This window comes from Opisthocomus hoazin, chromosome 20 (genome assembly GCF_030867145.1).
Source record: "Opisthocomus hoazin isolate bOpiHoa1 chromosome 20, bOpiHoa1.hap1, whole genome shotgun sequence".
NCBI classification, from domain to species: domain Eukaryota; kingdom Metazoa; phylum Chordata; class Aves; order Opisthocomiformes; family Opisthocomidae; genus Opisthocomus; species Opisthocomus hoazin.
Genome location: NC_134433.1, coordinates 9120043 through 9138257, shown reverse-complemented (window position 1 = coordinate 9138257; position 18215 = coordinate 9120043). Strand labels below are relative to the sequence as shown.

At 44.6% G+C, this 18215-nt stretch overlaps 1 protein-coding gene and 1 long non-coding RNA gene across 5 annotated transcripts in view; both read right to left on the bottom strand.

Annotated features, from left to right (window-relative positions):
- Nucleotides 1–8524, bottom strand: part of COL26A1 (collagen type XXVI alpha 1 chain) — a 182391-nt gene extending 173867 nt beyond the window's left edge. For all 4 annotated transcript variants that reach the window (XM_075439948.1, XM_075439951.1, XM_075439952.1 and 1 more), the window contains exon 1: nucleotides 8373–8524. In XM_075439948.1, the coding sequence (XP_075296063.1) occupies nucleotides 8373–8524 (152 nt within the window). The remainder of the gene's footprint in view (nucleotides 1–8372) is intronic.
- Nucleotides 8525–10814: 2290 nt separating this feature from the next.
- LOC142363700 (uncharacterized) lies at nucleotides 10815–18215 on the bottom strand. Its single transcript, XR_012765900.1, has 3 exons — nucleotides 18149–18215; nucleotides 11939–12036; nucleotides 10815–11030 (listed from the first exon to the last, which is right to left on the bottom strand). It is a non-coding gene; the product is annotated as an uncharacterized LOC142363700 (long non-coding RNA).

The window sequence follows — 18215 nt, the reverse complement described above, 5'->3', positions numbered from 1 at the left end:
TTAACTCAATTTACAACAAGGTACACAAGACTAGAGTCAGATGTAAAAATGTCACAAGAACATACAGACGATCCTGCAGGAACCCAGCTTTTACCAAGTCAGATGCCATGCACACAGCAGCTTTAGTACCTCACTGGGCCAAGAATTTCTCAGCTAAAAGAAGAATGATATTAAATGGACAGATATTTGAGACTCCTAAGTAGATTTGCAAAGGATATAGTCCTTGGAGTGTGTAAGAAGGTTATAAATAACTTGGCTACACCTCAAAGTTAATGGCTTATATTTAGAGATACCAAGGATTCGTAAGTTCCCCTGTAGGAGGTATGGTAGCTGGCACTGTGTGAAGTGCAGTTTATAGGTAGGAAGTATCTAAGACCCTGTTACCATGGCAGTCTCTCCTTTCTTTCTCCCTGCACAAAAAGCTGAAGAGTAACTTTCTGTCAGAGCCACACAGTAAATCTGGGACAGGTACAGCTGAGATACAGAGCTGCTGACAGGCAGATCTAGACACTTTCTTCTAGGAGAGCCTTTTTTAGACATCCTAGCACAGCAATAGCAACCTTATTTTAGCTGGTATCCCTTTCACTGCCACCTGAAAATGCAAATAGCTCAAAGTTTGCAAAAGATACAGTGATGATACAAGCAGCCAGACAGCCCACATTGAGCAGGGTGGCAGAAACCAGACCAGTTCTGGGGAAGCAGAAGAGACAATCAAGCAAGAAGGCGGCCAGGAAGCCAAGCAACCTGAGGCAAAGGAAGTGCAGTGGCATCAGATGGGGGAGGAAAAAAGGTCTTTTTCTTTAGGGAAAACACAAGCAGAATGTCCCTTGGCTTGGAGTGTTAAATTCATGTCAAGCCCCCTCCACACACAGGCACACTGGAGAGCTGTTGGTAGAGCTGTCACCCATTGCTGCCTCAAAAGAGGATTTGAAAAGGCTCCCTGTGCTCTGCTGTGTTTACAGCAATAATGAGAGCCTGGAGGAAGGGGTTAGAAACATCTGAGTTTAATAAGGGCTAAGCAGCACACAGCAAAAAAGAAATGTCTGCCCTTCCGTTCAGGGGTACCACACCCCACCAAGCACCGCAGCACCAGGCCAATAGGAGACTCGGCACGGAGACGTTATGTCATCCCAACAGCCGCAGCAGCCCATCTGCCCCAAGCCTTTTCATGATGAGAAGAAGCATTTCAAACCAAGCTGAGCGCTCCCAGCCCCACACTTTTGAACGGCTAAATAAGCAAAGTCCTGTGGGGAAAAAGCAGATGTTGACTGACCCCCAGGCACAAAACCAGCCAAGAACAGAAGAGAAGGTTTTGTGCAGTGCCTTAACTGAGCGATTCTGTCTCACAAGGTCATCACAACAGGGCAAAAAGAATATTTAGCTCATTTAGCACCTATGCTGCTGCCTTTTCTTAGTCCTAAAGAACTATAACATCCAACAGGCGCAGGGTAAGGACCATCTTATTCCAGTTTCTCACAGAAAGAGGACCAGTAACCTTACTACTTAGCAGCATTTGCTCACCCTCTTCCTCACTTCTGCAGGGTCCATTCCCAAAATGGTCCTCACATTAAACAGATATCTTTCATAAAATGCTTTTGCCTACATTGTCTTTATGAGACACTCTCTTCCCACCACACATACTTGGTCTTTTTATTCCATTGAGAAGTGGAAAGCAGGAATCAAGAGTTTTGTCCATCTGTGATGTCAAAAACAATTACCCTCTGGAGTGCACATATACCAAAAAATAAAAAGGGGGGGAGGGCAGAAGAAACAGGACTGGACCTGTTACTAACTCTATAGACTCAGTAGAACTTGGTTACGCAACCATGTCCGAGGGGATATTCCCCTGCCTCATGATTTCATTGCACTGGCATTTCTGAGATGCTCTGAGCAAACACATGCCTACATCTAGTGCAAATACTGCAAAGCATATCACTTCCATCCAGTTCCTATGGTTAGAAAAAAAGGTGGAACCAATTAAAAAGCCATCAGACTCCATAACCTGATGTCAAGATTGTACGTGAATAGATGCACTTCTATGTAGTGGTACCACACATTAGCTTTAAAGTTTTGACAGATGGTTTGTTTGCTCAGCACAAAATAAGGTGGCTGGATAACGACAGCCTTACTCAGCTCTGAGAGGACAGACAGGAGACACCCAGCAGACCACTGAGAAGGGAAGAGTCCTGCATTGGAGAAGCTCACAGATACCGTCTCTTCTCAGCTTCAGAGAGGTTTCAAAATCAACTGCTATGATTTTAAGTGACAGATTCTCTTTTCCAGGTAAGTCACATAGATCTGGACGAGGAGACTGATCTGTCCCAGACACGAAACATTATTCAGCCACCTTCAACTTCTGTCTCGGTAGTATCCATTCTGTGGGCCTCTGGGTGAAATCCATTTCTAAACCGATAGGAGGTGTTTTTTTTTTTTTCTTTGCCAGAGCTACAATTTCCCTGCTCTGAATGCTCAAAAATGAGTCCCCAACCGGAAACAGATTCCTAATTGTTGGTCCTCTCAAAACAATTCAACTACTTTCAAATATCCAGGCCTAAACATTACAGTCAATGCTTTCACCCAAGCACACTCTCTACTTGCACATCTGTTCATTTCCAGAAGGAGGAAAAAATAAACTTGTCAGAAACAGCCAAAACATCTAAACCATGTTGTTCCATGCAATAAATTGCAAGTCAACAAATAATTGTTTCTTCCTAAAAAGGACAGAAGGAACAATAAGAAACAATATCACAGTTCCCACCCTCGTTCTTTTCTGTAGTAGTATTAAGGACACTAATTCAGATCAGTGCCACACTGTGCATAAATACACTAAACAGGAACTTTAGTATTATTCAACTATATGAAAAGCTGAAAAATTACAGGAGAGTAAGCCAATTAGTAACATTATGTCTTTTTAAAGCTTTTGCAGCTATGATCCGTAATAGTCTTTGTGATATCTAAGCTGGCACAGGCTAGCTTTATGCTCAAAGCCTCAAAATAAACATTATGCCTCAGTGAAACTAAATTGAAGCACTGTCTACATCTAATTAAAAGTGAGTTGAGAGCTTTGAGCATATTGCAGAAATGAGGTCGGATGAATTTTAGTCTTACCCTACAGGAAAGGTAGTCTATGCTTTACAAAACAACAGTGTTTCCAGACATGCTAGAGGCTTAATACAGGAAAGAGCCTAAGTAGCTGGCCCTTTATTCTAATCCAGCAGACCTAAAGCACTCTGCGTTTTTGGACTTTCATCATTACCTTAAAGTCATTCTTCATTTTTTCTCCTTTACTAAGACACAGTCCAATAAAACAAAGATGTGAGTAAATATTCTGTGATCCAAGTGCCACAGAACCGCTCTCCCCAAGCAAAGCTGTGAAGTTTCTAACCTGACATGTTTCGACTAGAATTTTAGTGCACTAACAAGGTCAGCTTTGAGAAAATGAAAAAATAAGGGTTTTTGAAAGAGAGACATTTGATAATTTATCCAAAGGGAGCACAAGTTCACTGCCACCCATTGCTTTGCCTCTCTGCTCCCTTGTCCTTCCTAGAGCTGGTAAATGAAACCTACATGAGAGGAAATGATTCACACAAGCAGCTGGAAAGGCAAGACAGTAGGATATTTCCTAAATGAATGCAATTTACTGCAGTAACTACAGACACGTCTGGTATTTCAAAGCCATTCCAGTGTTGCTAGGTCCTTACACTATCATTGGCTTCACTGTTTTAATTGCATTGTGAAGTTACAGCACTGAATCCCACAAGTCAGATGAAGATCATATGGCTGTAGAGTCCAGGAAACAAACACCAAATAGTTCAAGGGTTTGGTGATGAGCTTAAAGACCTTCTGACCTCTTGGTTACCTGGGCAGGGAACTTCAAAGGGGAATTAGCACAGAGGACTCAGTGTGACACAAAACCCAGATTGTTTGCTTGACATCCTCACACAGTCCACAGCAAACCATAGAAAACCAGAGACTTCAGGCAATGAACAGACTATTAGGTGATGGAGGGAATGACTCAAAGCAAGATCCTGTCAGTAAAAGGAAGGAGAACCACATTTCTCCAATATGTACAGTTTTATATTCCACATCCACTTAAGAGCCATGAGAGGTTTAGAATTTGGGGCTGAAATCAGGTTCAAACCATCTTTCTCTGATCAGGAAAACTCCAGATATATGTTCTGAAAGACTGCATAAATCAGGGTACTGATTTATAGATCATCTTTTAATATCAAGAACAGGCTTCTATCACATTAAGAGACCCCACACTTACTTAAAAGTACTAAAACCTCACCTAAGAGGCAGGAGGTTGTTATATGACAGCACAGTTGTACACAGTTCTTCAAATGGGGCTGGGGAGGGGCAATTCCATCCTAGTAAATGTGTAGCTATAGGACCAGGCACAATGCAGGCTGCTATTTTTAAAAGAGCAGATCTACCTCTAACAGATCCACCCACAGACCTTGGTCTTGAAAGCCAGCCATTCAAGTGACCTATTAGGAGACTGCTAGCCTCAAGGAATAGTTGACAACATATTTCAAGCATCACCTAAACATCTGAAAGCATCAATGCTTCAGTTTTTTCAGGAGGAAAAAGATAAGCTATAGTACAGGAAAGCTGATGTCAGTTTAAATCTCCCACATCAAAGCAGCACACAGAACAAGTTTAATTGTTCCACTGAATCCAGGGCAAAGTGATTTGCCCTCTGACATGAGTAAACCATTAGTAGAGGCACAACTGGAACCCAGGTCTCGCTCTCCCAGGCTGTGCTCCATGACACATTATGTAGCAACAAGAAATGGGTGAAGCCACCTGGCCTTCAGTGTCGAAATCTTTGCCTCTAGCAATCAAAAGTTGCACTTATGCATTTCAATTGACTGATATGACTTTCCTTTCCACATCCATCCTCAGGAAACATCACTGCTGTAGCAAGCACTAGGAATTACTATGCAACAAAAATAAGTACTGATCCGTAATTAGCGGTGTAGTCTGGATAAGTATGCCTACTTGGCAGTCCTGTTATGTGCAATATTGTGGTTTTAATGTTCATGCACAAGAAGAAATTTTTAGATTGAGGTGTAAGCATTTTGAAGGTCTATCTATCACAGTTGGGCTTTGCATCCACCCTAGCTGACTTTTGTGATGCTACTGTAAAGCTAGCAGTAAGAAAGAGCTATCATCCTACATTGCTTTCTGGTTCATGTTTATGGGTTTTCTTTCAGCTCACATCCAAAGAGGCTTCCAGTCACAGCACTGCATCTAGCCTCAGAAGTTTCTAACTCCCACACTTCAATTGACAAGGACTTGATGCATGACTAATTTGAAACTACAGGAAACTAGGATGAGAAGTTAAGCTGGGAGCACACTAATTCCAAAGACAACTAACACAGATGCAGGAGTTCTTTGAGAACCAAGATACTTCCAGCATGGGAATAAGCTTCCCTTAACTCCGTTAGCAAAGTTTCTCATGTCCAAGTCTGGAGGACAACGGTTTCTGCTTGGCAGACAGCCCCTCCATTTTTTTGCTTTGGGTAAGACTCACTTCCCATTTTCATTGCCTTAACACAGTAGCAAGTTAGAAATGCATGTGCTGAATGTGAATTGCAAACAAAATAGCAAGGCTGCTACAATATACATAATGCCAAACACTATTGCTTGGATTTCAGTCATTATTACTTGCACATCCCCTACGGAAGTTCAAACCAGTCAAGCACATGCAAAGACAGATTGCAAATATCTTCGGTTTAATAACAAAGATTAGCCAACTAAAGCCAACCAGAAGCTAGAATTTTCATTTTAAGAAAGGAAGCAAAACAAGAACCGTTCCACCAGAACAAGTATTCCACAACTTCATTTTGAAGAATGTGAATAATTTTTTTTCCTCCAGATTACCCTCCACTCCCACCTCCCCAGCCTTTTACACTGCCCAGGGCCTTAGTTTTCTCACAGAAAAAAAATGCTCAGTAGTCCTCAGAGTCCATCTCTGAGATAGTCTTTGGTATCCAGGTTGCTGGCTATATCAGCTACTGAGTTTGGAATGGTTTTCTAGGTGGAAGACAGAAGATTCCAGCAATTTTGGGTTTATTCCTTGGAGAAATACACCTTTTATGACAAATTAATTTAAAGAAAAAAAAGAAATTGATAGCAGAGTCCCAAACAGTTCAAGGAAACATGTCAGCTGTAGACCATTGCATCAATAAGTGCTGCAAAGTACCAAAAACCTAGAGCAGCAGCAGTGGCTTTCCAGGTTTTGGCCTGCTTATACTTGGCTGATGGTGCCCAGGAAAAGTGCCAGAAGTCACTGGACAAAGCGCTAACTGGGAAGGTTGCACAAGAGAAAGTGAGAATAGCCCCATCAACAGTAATCACCTACCCACCATCTTGTATCTTCTGCAGCCTCTTCGGAGCAGAGGCCAGCAAGCTCAGGTGCTACTAAGATCTCCTGTTTGAGTGGCAAAAGGGACACTGAACAATGCAAACAACAGTTTAGACCAGTCTGATTCAGTCCGCTGAAAAAAGGCTTCACAACCACACAGATCAATGTTAGACTTCAGAGCAAAAAGTCTCATTCTTATCCAGCACCACATTAAACCCAGAGAAGCACAGCTACCCCAACCTGAAGCTGCACCCTGCAGGAGGCTCCCCTCAAAGGTCCAACATTGTGGCTGGGTAAAGTTTTCCCACACAGATTTTCCCACCAGAAAGTGAAGCTGTTAGACATTTGCCAACAACAAAACTCCACCACTCCAGGGGAAATTAAAACACACAAAGATTGCTTCAATGTGTGATATTTGAGTAAACACTTGAATTTTTATTTCAAAACATCCACCAGTGGTTTTTCCCTCCCTTCAATTTCCCCCCCACCCCCCGACTTTAAACTAGAATGGGAGATTCTCACATGGCGAAGTTCCACTGGACAAAAAAAAAAAAAAAAAAAAAAAAAAAATCGACCAGCTTTCCCAACGTCATTGTTTAAATCAGCTTTAGATGGTTTTATACAGCACTTTATAGTCTTGGAGAGGGACGCATTGCCCTAACAAAGCATCAGCTATCCAAACAACTGAGGCATGGGAAAATCATGCAAGAGTGTGAATTGAGAAGGTCTTTGGTGAGCAGAGATACAGTCCGCGCTCTTGTAAGTGTGGTAGCTCTGAACAAAGATCTGCAGGCTAATAGATATGTAAGACAAATGACATGTGGTTCTCATTGCAGCTCATGCTTTGGGAAGGGGGTACCTTGGAACAGATCCAGCTGGGATAGGTTTATCCCATTACTCTCCTATAATTTTCTGCCGTTTCAAACCCTTTGACAGTTACTGTAGTTTAACATCACACCCCCTACAGACTGAGGCCCGTTTGACAGGCCAGCAAACAAAACCACCCCCACTTGGAGATGAAATATGCACCATATGTGAGAACCGTGCAAGGCATAAGGCTAGCGCCCAATCTTGTACTTCTGCGACATGCCGATGGAAATCTGCTGTGTAGATGCCTTATCCCCAATTCCTAGCCCAAATAAGCAGTGCTAACCTAAGCCCTCCTCCACAGCAGTGTAACTCATGCATACTAGGTATTAGCAAGGGGAGGAAGAAAAGAGGTAGAGACAGGATGGACGAGCCCTGAATATTAAATTCCCAAGTCCCCATTTAAGGGAATCGCAGAAAAAAAAAAATAGTGAAATTCAAGAACAACTGGAATCAGGTTAAGCCACTCTCTCTCTCACTTTATACAGTGCAGCTCATTCATCTGAACAGCTGTTTCACCTCTAGAGAAATACCCAGAGAAAACAGAGAGGAGGGGGGAAAGCCCAAATTGTTTGCTGCACTTAGGCAGCAAGATAATGTAAATCAAAACTGATTTGCATTAGGTTTATAAGAGACTGGAGGGGGTAGGGGGAGAGGAGAAGAGTGGGAGCTTTGGTTTTAAACAGCTATTTGAAAGCCGCAGCTCTCTTGAATAGAGATCTGTAATTCAGATCTTTCCTTTGTTGAGCTCAACAAGTTTCTCCCGGCAGCCGAGGGCTATAACAGTTCCCTCTGCCGGCATCACCATCCCGGTCCAGGAGGTTTCAGGACTCCGGGCTGCGCGGGGACACGCTGCCTTCCCCCCGCGACGGGCGAGCGGGGAGGGTGCGGGGGTTTCGCTGGCCGAAGCTCGACTCCTCCGTTCCCTGTTTGCCCCCCGCCCCAGCGCGGGACGCGGCTGCGGGCAGGTAGGGGCGTCCCCGCCCCGCCGCGGACGGGGCAGCAGCGCGGCCAGCCCCCCGCAGCCTCCCCGGGAGCTGCCGCCCGCCGTGTCGCCGTGCCCGTCGCTCCCCCCGGGAGCCACCGGCGGGGCCCAGCCTCCTCGCCGGGGAGGCGGACTGGGGTTACTCACCGGCGACTGGCGAAGCCGCTGCCCGGCGAGCCCGAGTTCTGCTCTGGGTAGTTGTGCTGCAGGGTTGATGCTGGGAATTGGTAGAGGAAGCCAGTCCCTAGCACCCATCCGTGCAGGCAGCAGCACCAGGACAAGAAGAGAGCGAACTGCATTTTTGCGAGAACGGGGTTCTCCTTCCGCCCCCCCTCTTTTACACGGCGCGGCAGGCGCCGGGCCCCACCGTGCCTCCCCCGGCCGGGGTCACGGCGGGATCCCGCGGCGCGGAGGTGTGCCCCCGGGACTGGGGTGCCCGGAACACGGGGACCGCTGCTCCGGCTCCCGAAGGGAAGCCCCGTCCCCGGGCGAGCCGAGCCCCGGTGGCTGCTGCCCGCGCAGGGGGTCGGGGGCCGGCGCGACTCTGCGCGCCCAGGGCGCACACTCGGCCCCGGATGCCTTTTCAAATTTGGCGAGGTCGGTCCGACTCCGTCAAAGGGGGCGTGGGGCTGCGCCGTTAACCCTTGCCGGGCCTGGCGGCAGACCCCGCTGCGAAGGGGCTCCCCGCCGGGGAAGGCGGCCGGGCACCCCGGGGCCGCGGGCCGAGCCGAGGGAGGCGAGCCGGGACCCCCCACCCATGGGCACAGGGCCATATTGGGCAGCGTCGGCACGGGGAGCCCAGGCTCGGCAGCGGCTGGGGCTCCGGCTAGCCTGGCAGCAGGCAGGGAGCGCAGCCGGGGAGCCCGAGCCCCCATCCCAAACCCAAAACGTTGCTGGCACAGATTGCCAAACTCCGAGTCTGCCTGACTAACCGAGAGCCAGTTTGAGGGAACCCACCGCACTTCAGCGCACCCCAAGCACTCAACAGCTGCTGCCACGCTTGCTCTGCAGAAGTTACACAGATAAAGTAGGAAGTAAATCATTTTTAAGGTGCTTCATTCACAAGGTAACCAGTGAAAAAGTAATCCCTGCTTCAGTATGTGCAGCCTGCTTGTTTTGGCACCACGCGCAAGCACCCAGGATGGCCGGGAGCTTGGGGAATCACACAGCCAACCCCAGCCACAGACAGGAGAAATGTTTTTGCAGGCATGGAAGGATGTGGGTGTTTTGCAAAGGCCCGAGAAGAAAGCCAGCAACGACGCTCCCTCTCTCTACAACGGCTGAATTTGAGTTTGAAGCCCTTGTATATCTCCCATTTGGTGACAGTGTCACAGACCCCGTTTCCTGGCCTTTCAGCAGCCCCTGCTCAGCTCCAGAGGAACCTGGGCTGTTGCAGCTCACTGACTGGGCTAGCAACTGAACCAAACACCATAAGGAGGGTTTTAATTTTTGAGGCAACACAACAGTGTTTCTAAGTTTTTACCCTCAGATCCTGCAAGCTCACAGTAACCCCTCTGCTCCGTCGCTGTTTGTGCAGCCACCCAAAGACAGTCCTGATTCACCACCAAAAGCAAAACTTGCTGGGGTATCCTTGGAGCCTGGGGCTTCCCTGTGGGGCTCTGCAAAGGCAGAGACCTCCTCCCCTCAGGGACAAGATGATCCCTGCAAGATTCTGCAGCTGGAAAAATGGCTAGGTTCATCCACCACCCACGGGTGAGCACCTACCCCTTCCCCCACAGCACCCACCTCCAGAGCCTGCACACAGAGATAAATAGCCCCTGGCTGGAGCCTGTAGCCAGACAAGTTTAGACTGCAAATGAGGCACCAGGTTTTTAAACAGCCGCTGTCATTAATCACTGGAGCAAATCATAGAAGGAGGCAGGGGTGTAGACTGCACTGAAGCTGAGCACAGCACAGCCTCCCTGGGGTTCCCCCACAGCTGCCCTCAGGGTGCCCCAGACCCAGGGCTGGAGGAGGCAATGGATCAGCACTCTCTGGGCTCGAAGCGAGCTCAGAAGTTCTGGTCTAGCAGCATTAAGCTGCCTAAGCCCACTCAAAACCAGTCACTATTTATTTACAAAAAGCCCGCAGTGCCTGGAGCTAGGACGTAACAGGGTCCTCTGTCCTCAGCCCTGGCTCAAGTCAGCCTGAGCACCCTTCTCTTCAGTGTCTCCTCACCCTCAGCAAGGGGAATTTCTTCTCTTCCCATCACCCACCCCCAAGAAAACACACATCTCCCAGCAGCTCACCCTAGGACGTTCAGCCACTGAGTCGTTTTGCTCCAAGTCAGTCCTCAGGAAAACTCTGCTCAGCCTGATAGGGTAACAAAAAAAGAGGCTTTTACTCTCTGATCTCCCCTCTCAGCAGGGCTACAAATTGTCTCAAAGTCACCGTTCTCCTGGGAAAGCAGTCAGGAACTGCAGCATACCCAAAACACCGGGCAGTGCTCTGAGGCTGCCCTGCCCTTTAATCTGAGTGATCACCCTCAGCTGTGTGTGGAAAGCCAAACGGCACAGCTGGACCCCCACCCTGGCAGTTTATTGCAGCTCCAGGCTGTCTGCTGAGAGCCTTGCTTGGCCTCTTGTTCCAAATGCACTAAGTTCCCTCTCCTGACAAGCTGGGATACACCATTTATCAGTATTTAACAGCACTAAAAGGCACCAGTGGTTTTCTGACCCATTCTCCTGGTTTGGGTTAGCCTCTTCAGAAGCTCTTTGCAGTCTTCAAGTCTAACTGTCCAAGAGCATTTTGTTTTCGGTTGCATGCAAAATTTGCTGCTTCAGCCTTCACTGACTTTGCAAGGCCCTAGGAGATATTAAACACAGGTGATTAGAAAAGACATGACTCTGGCAAATTATTAGAGACATCTGTAGGAAGCTAATACTCTTCCTATTTCATGAACTGAGAGACTGGAGACTGGAGGTCAAATGACTTTGCTCAAGACTGAAAAGAGCTAAAGGCAGAGCCAGAAACAGAGCTCAGATCTCCAGGCTCCCGTTACTTCTGCCCTGTCCCTAATGCACACTTGCTTGTACTCTGCATGATGGCTGATTTAAAATGAAAATGAAGAATTAACTTCCAAGCTGATTTTGGAAAGAGAGAAGAAAGGGTGATATTGTCTACTGTAAGGGGAGAATTAAAGATGACATTTCATTTTAGTCCTTTGGATATGCATAATATAATCAAACACAATAGCAGTAATAAATGAATATTTTTTCTCCCCACGGTGCTTACGAGTGCAACATATTCTAACAATTTCTCAAAACTATGTTGATACATTGGAAACACAGTGATGGAGGTAACAAAGACAGCCAACAAAAACATAATTCATTCAATTTATCAGAGGGACTAGCTTTGAGAAGAGAACCCTTGAAATCTGAACAGTCCTATTCTTTTAAACCAAACATACTATATTTCAAAATACAAAACTACATTTTTTATGCCTGTGCATAATCATGTTAATTAAAGATTTGCCCAGGCAATCAGGGCTAAATAAATTCTTTGGATGTACTTCACCAACTCGGTTCAAGGTGGAAGAGGCAGGGTGCATACTGGAAAGCCACCATGCATGGAAGCACAGGGGGACACCGCAAAGAGGAAAAGGCCAGGTTTTGAATTTACCCACGCTACTGGTTTTTCTGTCATGAAGAAGCTGTCCCTGGAGGGCCTTCCTCCCACGTGCTGCTCACCATCCATGCAAGTGACAGACTTACACTGTCACGTCAGAAGACTAATCCATTGGACATGTGTGGACACATGGAGTTTCACATGGCCTGGAGTCTTTTTCAGCTTCCTACTCCTTTGGGCATACCTGGGACATAAAACATCATAAACTTTTCTGTGAAAACATCTAGAATATCTTTAAACATATACACAGCATGCAAGCCAACCAATAAATTAAGTGAGGGGAAATATAGATTATAAAAGGAACATTCAAAATTTAATCTGAATTTTGTTCACTTGCAAAGGAAAACACAGTGGAATGATACAGCAAAACAGGGATTTGTTTTCTACAATGTTTTCAGTTTGAAAGGTGGCTCAAAAAGGTAGAAAACACTGCCATATCTGTAAGCAGAGTCCAGCCCCAGAACTGCAATGCCATCTCAGCTGTTCAGCATCACTTACAGTGTTACAAAAGACAGTCCTTAGCTGAAAAAAAGAGTCACAAAGTTGTCAGAATCATGGAAAATAAATTTCAAAAGACCCACCCCTTGGTTTTTGTGAGTGGACTATTCATGCAGGTGCTAAGAAGAGACCAAAGGAACAGTAGCTTTGTTCTAATTGAGAAAACCTTGTGGATCTTCAGAATTATGAAGTGTGCTTTTGAAGTTAGAAGTCATGGATAAGACCATCTAAAACCAAAAACAATTTGGATAAATCCCTTCTAGCTTCTTACGATGCCTAGATTATTTCATTGTGATATAACAAAGCAGTCAAGGAACCTTGGAAAATTAGAAGAGATGGATAAGAGCTTAGTAACAGTAAGAGTTCAACATCTCTATTATAAATTAAATTATAAGATTACTAAGGTTATTGTAACACACCTATTACGGGGGACTCAAACAAAACCTGAGCCAAACTGAAAAGATTAGGGGACTGTGGTGGTTTTTCTTTTAAACTAGGAGGTAGCTTGTGCATGAAAATTTCCTGAATTTGACCTGGAATAAATCAATCACAGCTGAACTCAAAACGGAATAGAACTGAAAAAAAATCCACACTTACACAAGCAGTTTAGAATACAGTAAACATGACAGACAGTGATATTGTATGAAGCACAAGAAATGATCCAGAAGTCATTGACTTTACATGAGAACTTTGCCTGACTGAAGCACTTGTGTGGGTGTTATAAAGTAATATATTGGATAAAATAGCTCAGATTGAAACATAATTTAGCAGATGGAAAATGTGATGACTCAAGAGATCAGTGAGACAACGACTACGCCCGGTGGAATTACACATACTCTGAGCATTATTGTGTCCTGGGCAGAACAATTTATGTCACCTTTGATGTGAGGCAAAAATTCTGCCAACTGGACATGCACTGAAGCACTGATCTGCAGAAACATAGGGAGTTTGTGTCACCTCCTTGACCCATCTGACTCACCAAGGATGCAATAAAACAGGGATTCACACAGGTGTGATAAAACCAAAGCACAAATAGCACCAGGTCTATTGCACTCAAACTTGCCAGAGTAGAAACACATTCGGAAATAGCCAGGAAGGACTGCAAGAGTTACCTAATCCCTCTTCCTTCTCCTTGCTAGTAGGCAGGATCTATTATACATAGATAATTGTTGGCACAACTTTTTCTGCCTTCTTCTGAAAGACGCCAAGACAGAAACTCCCCATACTCTTCTGAAAACATATTCCAACGCTTTGCACTCAGTACTGGTAGTTTTTCTTAACATCTAATGTCAGTCCATTTTGTTGCAATTCAAGCTCTTAATGTCTTACTTTCTCCATTATGGATGTAGAAAACTATTCCTCCTCTCTTTGAACAGACTTTTAATTCCGCAAAGTACTTTAAAAACTGTTCTAGCACCTCTCCTTGCCTTCTAGAAGCAAAGCAATCCCATCTTCTTCAGACTTTCCCTGTAGGTCATATGTTACATACTTCTGATCCTTTTTGGTATTCTCCTCTGGACTTTCCAGCTGGTCTACATCTATCTCATAGTATGGCACCCATAACATATACTTCTGTGCAATACCTCTGCCCTGCTGAGGACTTGCCTTTTTGACATCTGTCAGTCATTGTTAATCCATGCTTAGTTTTGGATTCTCTACCTTTTCTGCAAAAGTTATAGCCTGACTTTCCCCCATCCTGCATTTGCCAGTTAAAATTATTCCCGCCAAAGCATAGTGCCCTGCAGTTGTCCTTAATGAGTTTCATCTTGTTTTATTCAGATCACATCACCAATTTGTCAAGATCACTTGAAATTTTAATCCCGCCTTCCAGTGTTCTTGCATTTGGTTCCAGCTTTGCCTCATCTGCAGGTTTAAGAAGCACACTCCCTCTTCCATCACTGAGGTCACTAAAGAAAACATTGGGAGGTCTGTCTCCACGTCTATATTCTCAAATTATGTTCCTGTCATTAACTGTTCATTAGACATTATTCAGTCACTGAGGGCTGCCTGCTCGCATGATGCTGTACAGGACATAAACACTGAACTTACAAATTCTCCAAACCACAGACGGTCTTGAGCTTCTACAACAAAATAAAGTACTTTGTAACATGCAGTGGAAGGAGCTACTGGGTATCAGGCTGCAGTTTTCAATGGAGTCATTGACTATAGGATATCCAGATTCAGTGGTATCTGAATGCTTATGTGATTTGAAAATCCACCCCGAGTCATGGACTCTCTCTGAATCTCAGAGAAACAAGAACTTTCATGACCAAAGAATGTCTCAGTTTTGGACTCTGGCCCTGAAATCCTCCTACTCCTCTCAGTTTCCCAATGGACCCAGGTTGTCCGGCTTGAGCAACCCAACATGAATGGTTGTCTGAGTTCCCTCTGTGTTGTGCAAGTCACATAAAAGGGAGTGGGCTCACCGCCTTCCTGACAAAATGCACAAGTAAAGTTACACAAAACAGGTAGAAAGGATATACGGAAATAAGCACCCTCTTCCCAGCTCCTGCACACCCCAGAGGTTGTGCCACCTGCCCTGTGGAGCCAAGGAACAGCAGAACTGGGAGGAATGCAACTGGGGAGACCGGAGTCCCATTTTGTCCACACAGCAAGTCCGTATGTTCCATCTTTTACTGATTTTTTTTCAAATCTCCTAGGAACTTTTCCCGTGGGCCATGAAAATGAGGCCTAACCACAATAGTCTGCTTTTCTTAGCTGGCTTTCACAGCCCCCTAGAAGCTGGCTGTGATCCTTCAAAAGTTTGTGGGCTGCAAGCTGAAAATCGCGGTGCTGCCGCCATCGTACAGGAACTACCCCCTCCGCAGCATGATTCTGCCTAGCTAAGATCCATAACTGCCTCCAGTACTTTCACCTTAGGTGTCTGCAGTTAAGGTGGATTAATAGGAGCCTTACGCTTTCTCCCTCTTCTCCCCTCTACCTTGTTCCACAAACTCCTTACCTGCCAGTTATGTGTCTTCACATTGCAAACTTCTTGCCAGTCAGTGCCTTCCTGCACCAGCTTTGCCTGTGCTGGACCTTACCACATAGGCTGGAGGACCTTCTGCTTCCTCCTTGCTGCAGGTGTTTCACAGAGCCTGCTCCAGCATGGCTTTCACTTTCTCTGTGTGTTACTGGTAAACAGTCAGCCACAATCCAAGTGTCGTACATATTTTTCTTTTAGTTCTATCTTCACCTTCTTTTGTTCTAAAGCACTGTGCATCTAGATTCACGGGACCCCACTGGTAACTGACATTACATATTTCTTGAAGTATTCACATAAGCCTCTCCCTTCTCTGTCTTCATTCTTTTCCCAAGATCCTATTTTTCAAATTAAGTCTCCTTGTTTTCATAGACTTCATCTGTTTCAATGTGATTAATCCCCTTCATTATTTTAAAATCATTGACCGAATCACAGCAAGATCTCTTTTTAAACAAGATAATACCAAAGCTCTTCAGTCTTGCTTTATAACTCAGAGCTGAAAGGCACAGTATTATTCTCATTTTCCCTGCTTTATCCCCTTAATCATATCCTTCTTAGGTAGAGTGAGCAGTACTGAAAAGACCACTCTGAACAAGAACTCACCAGTGTTTTATGTAATAACAATAACACCTTTTTGATATATACTCTGTTCTTACTGTAATGCAACCCAACATCCTGTTCAGTTGTTGGGGTCTTTCTTCTACAGCTGCGTGTTAGGCTGAGAGCTCTGGGGATTATTTAAAAAGAATATTCTCCAGATTTATCAATTTACCTTCACGAACATTTTGTTCTATTCATTCTAATGGGAGCAATCACTTAACTAAACCCCAGCACTGTTTAGTGGCATTCTCTTGCTCTTTAGCTGGCTGTCTACCTAATCTCCTCTCCCGAATCTTACAGATTCCTCGATGGAAGCAATAAAAAGGCAGCTAAGGTGCTAAATACGAAAGAATCATTGTAGACATTAAGGGCTAAAGTCACTGCAAGGCAATTGGATCCAAGTATTTCTTGGCTATGCACACGTACACTAATGCTAGCTTAGGCGTTCACAGTATACTGTATTGTCACCAATGGATACCACACCTAATGATCTTGGTATCCAGAATCCACCCCTCTTCCAGAGCGGCTGGGTGGTTTTGCCAAACAATCTTAGTCTGAGCACCTTCTTGAACTGGTTGCATGCAGATTTCCCTCCCCTCCTCGTTTCCATTTCTAAATGACCCAACTGGAACTACTAAATTGTACTTTGCAAATATCCAGCTCCTCGAATAGAACACAGATCTCTCACCACAAGAAATGCTCTTCATTTCTCTCTGTATTCTGTTCTGCCTAAGGGAGATCAATCTCTCCACAGATGCAAAACCAATCCCCAAATAATCCTCTGGGACTGCACTGGCTCACAATCCCTCATGCCATGGCATCTTAGGCAGGAAGGATACATGGGCTGTCAGTCTACACCCAGAAAGAATCTGGTTGAACTCCCTGACCTGCCAGAGCCATCAGGCAATCTTTCAGTGCCTCACTTTATAACACAGGGTTTAGTGCTTTGTTATATATCATGGCTTTTGTAAGGATCATAGAAATGAAATAAAAATTATATGGTATAAATAGGAAAAATCATGAACGAAGAGAAGAAAAAATAAAAGAAGAAAGATGAGACATAAAGAGAGAAAGAAATTGTTCTTTTTTTGGCAGCAAGGAAATGATAAAGTCTGCAAGATTCGATGAAATGTTTAAACTGATTGTTGCCCAAAAAAAGATATAAAAGCTTTTGACCAGACTAAGGAGATTTTTGGTATGTGATGGAGTGGTAGGACAGGACTATCAGCCTAGCAGCATGCCTGGAAAGAAGTGGCTCACAGCAAAACATTTTTTGGCTCAATTCATGTCTTGAATATTTAACTCTAAGATTGTGAAAAACCCACTGCAGTGCCCGAACTGTAGGGTGATGCACTATTTGCATTGAAAACAGGTGTTCGGCTGGCTGGCTTTCTAGCGGAGCACAGTAGATTTGTCCCAGATTTTCTGTACATGATCTCTAGGTAATACTTGCCTTTTTTTAAGATGTTTCAAGAAAATTAGATAATTATTTTCCATGTTCTGAGCCTTCCCTGAACTGACTGACAATAGATTTACAGAGCTGAGCTGTAGGTCGGGCAGAGAGAGAGTCTGGCCAGCTTACAGAGGCAGTGAGTGGACTGTGGAAAAAATAGTGCTGCAGTTCTGGAGCATCTCTGAGAACGACCACAGCTCGTAACACATGCCCTGGCACACTGCAGTTATGGCCAGCGACCTACTGAGGTGCAGTCTCTGGCCGGGGAAGAGGAGAGCAAACAGTCTTGACAACCCAAGCATTCATTTCTTTAGTTTTGAAGCTATTTTAGGTAAAGAACTACATTAACTGAAACTCTCCACTGTGTTTATTCTTTTTAAATGGCTTTGAGATACAGTTTCTTCGAAAGATCCTGTATAATCAATCTCCATTGTTCTGTATATATTTGCAGAAGATAACAGCTTCATTAAAATATGGTGTGCTATTAACAGCAGTAAATATATAGCCTTAAACCTTAAAATGTAATGCAATTAAATAAGAAATATGAACCTAAGGAGGTTAAGTGCAAGCAACCACTGACATTTACATTTCACTTGAATTAAAAAACACACACAGAGGGAAATAAAGGGCCTCCATACATACTTGGATAACAGGAAATCCCCTGGATGTAAAAATAGTGAATTTAAGAATGGAGAATATAAAGGTCTAGTTCAAATTAAAGATTTTATGACTGAGGACTCCATCAAATCTTTGAACACTTACACTAAAGAGTTTGGAATGCTTCCAGTCCAATTCTTTATGTTCTCACAAGTGACAGATTATACTTCTG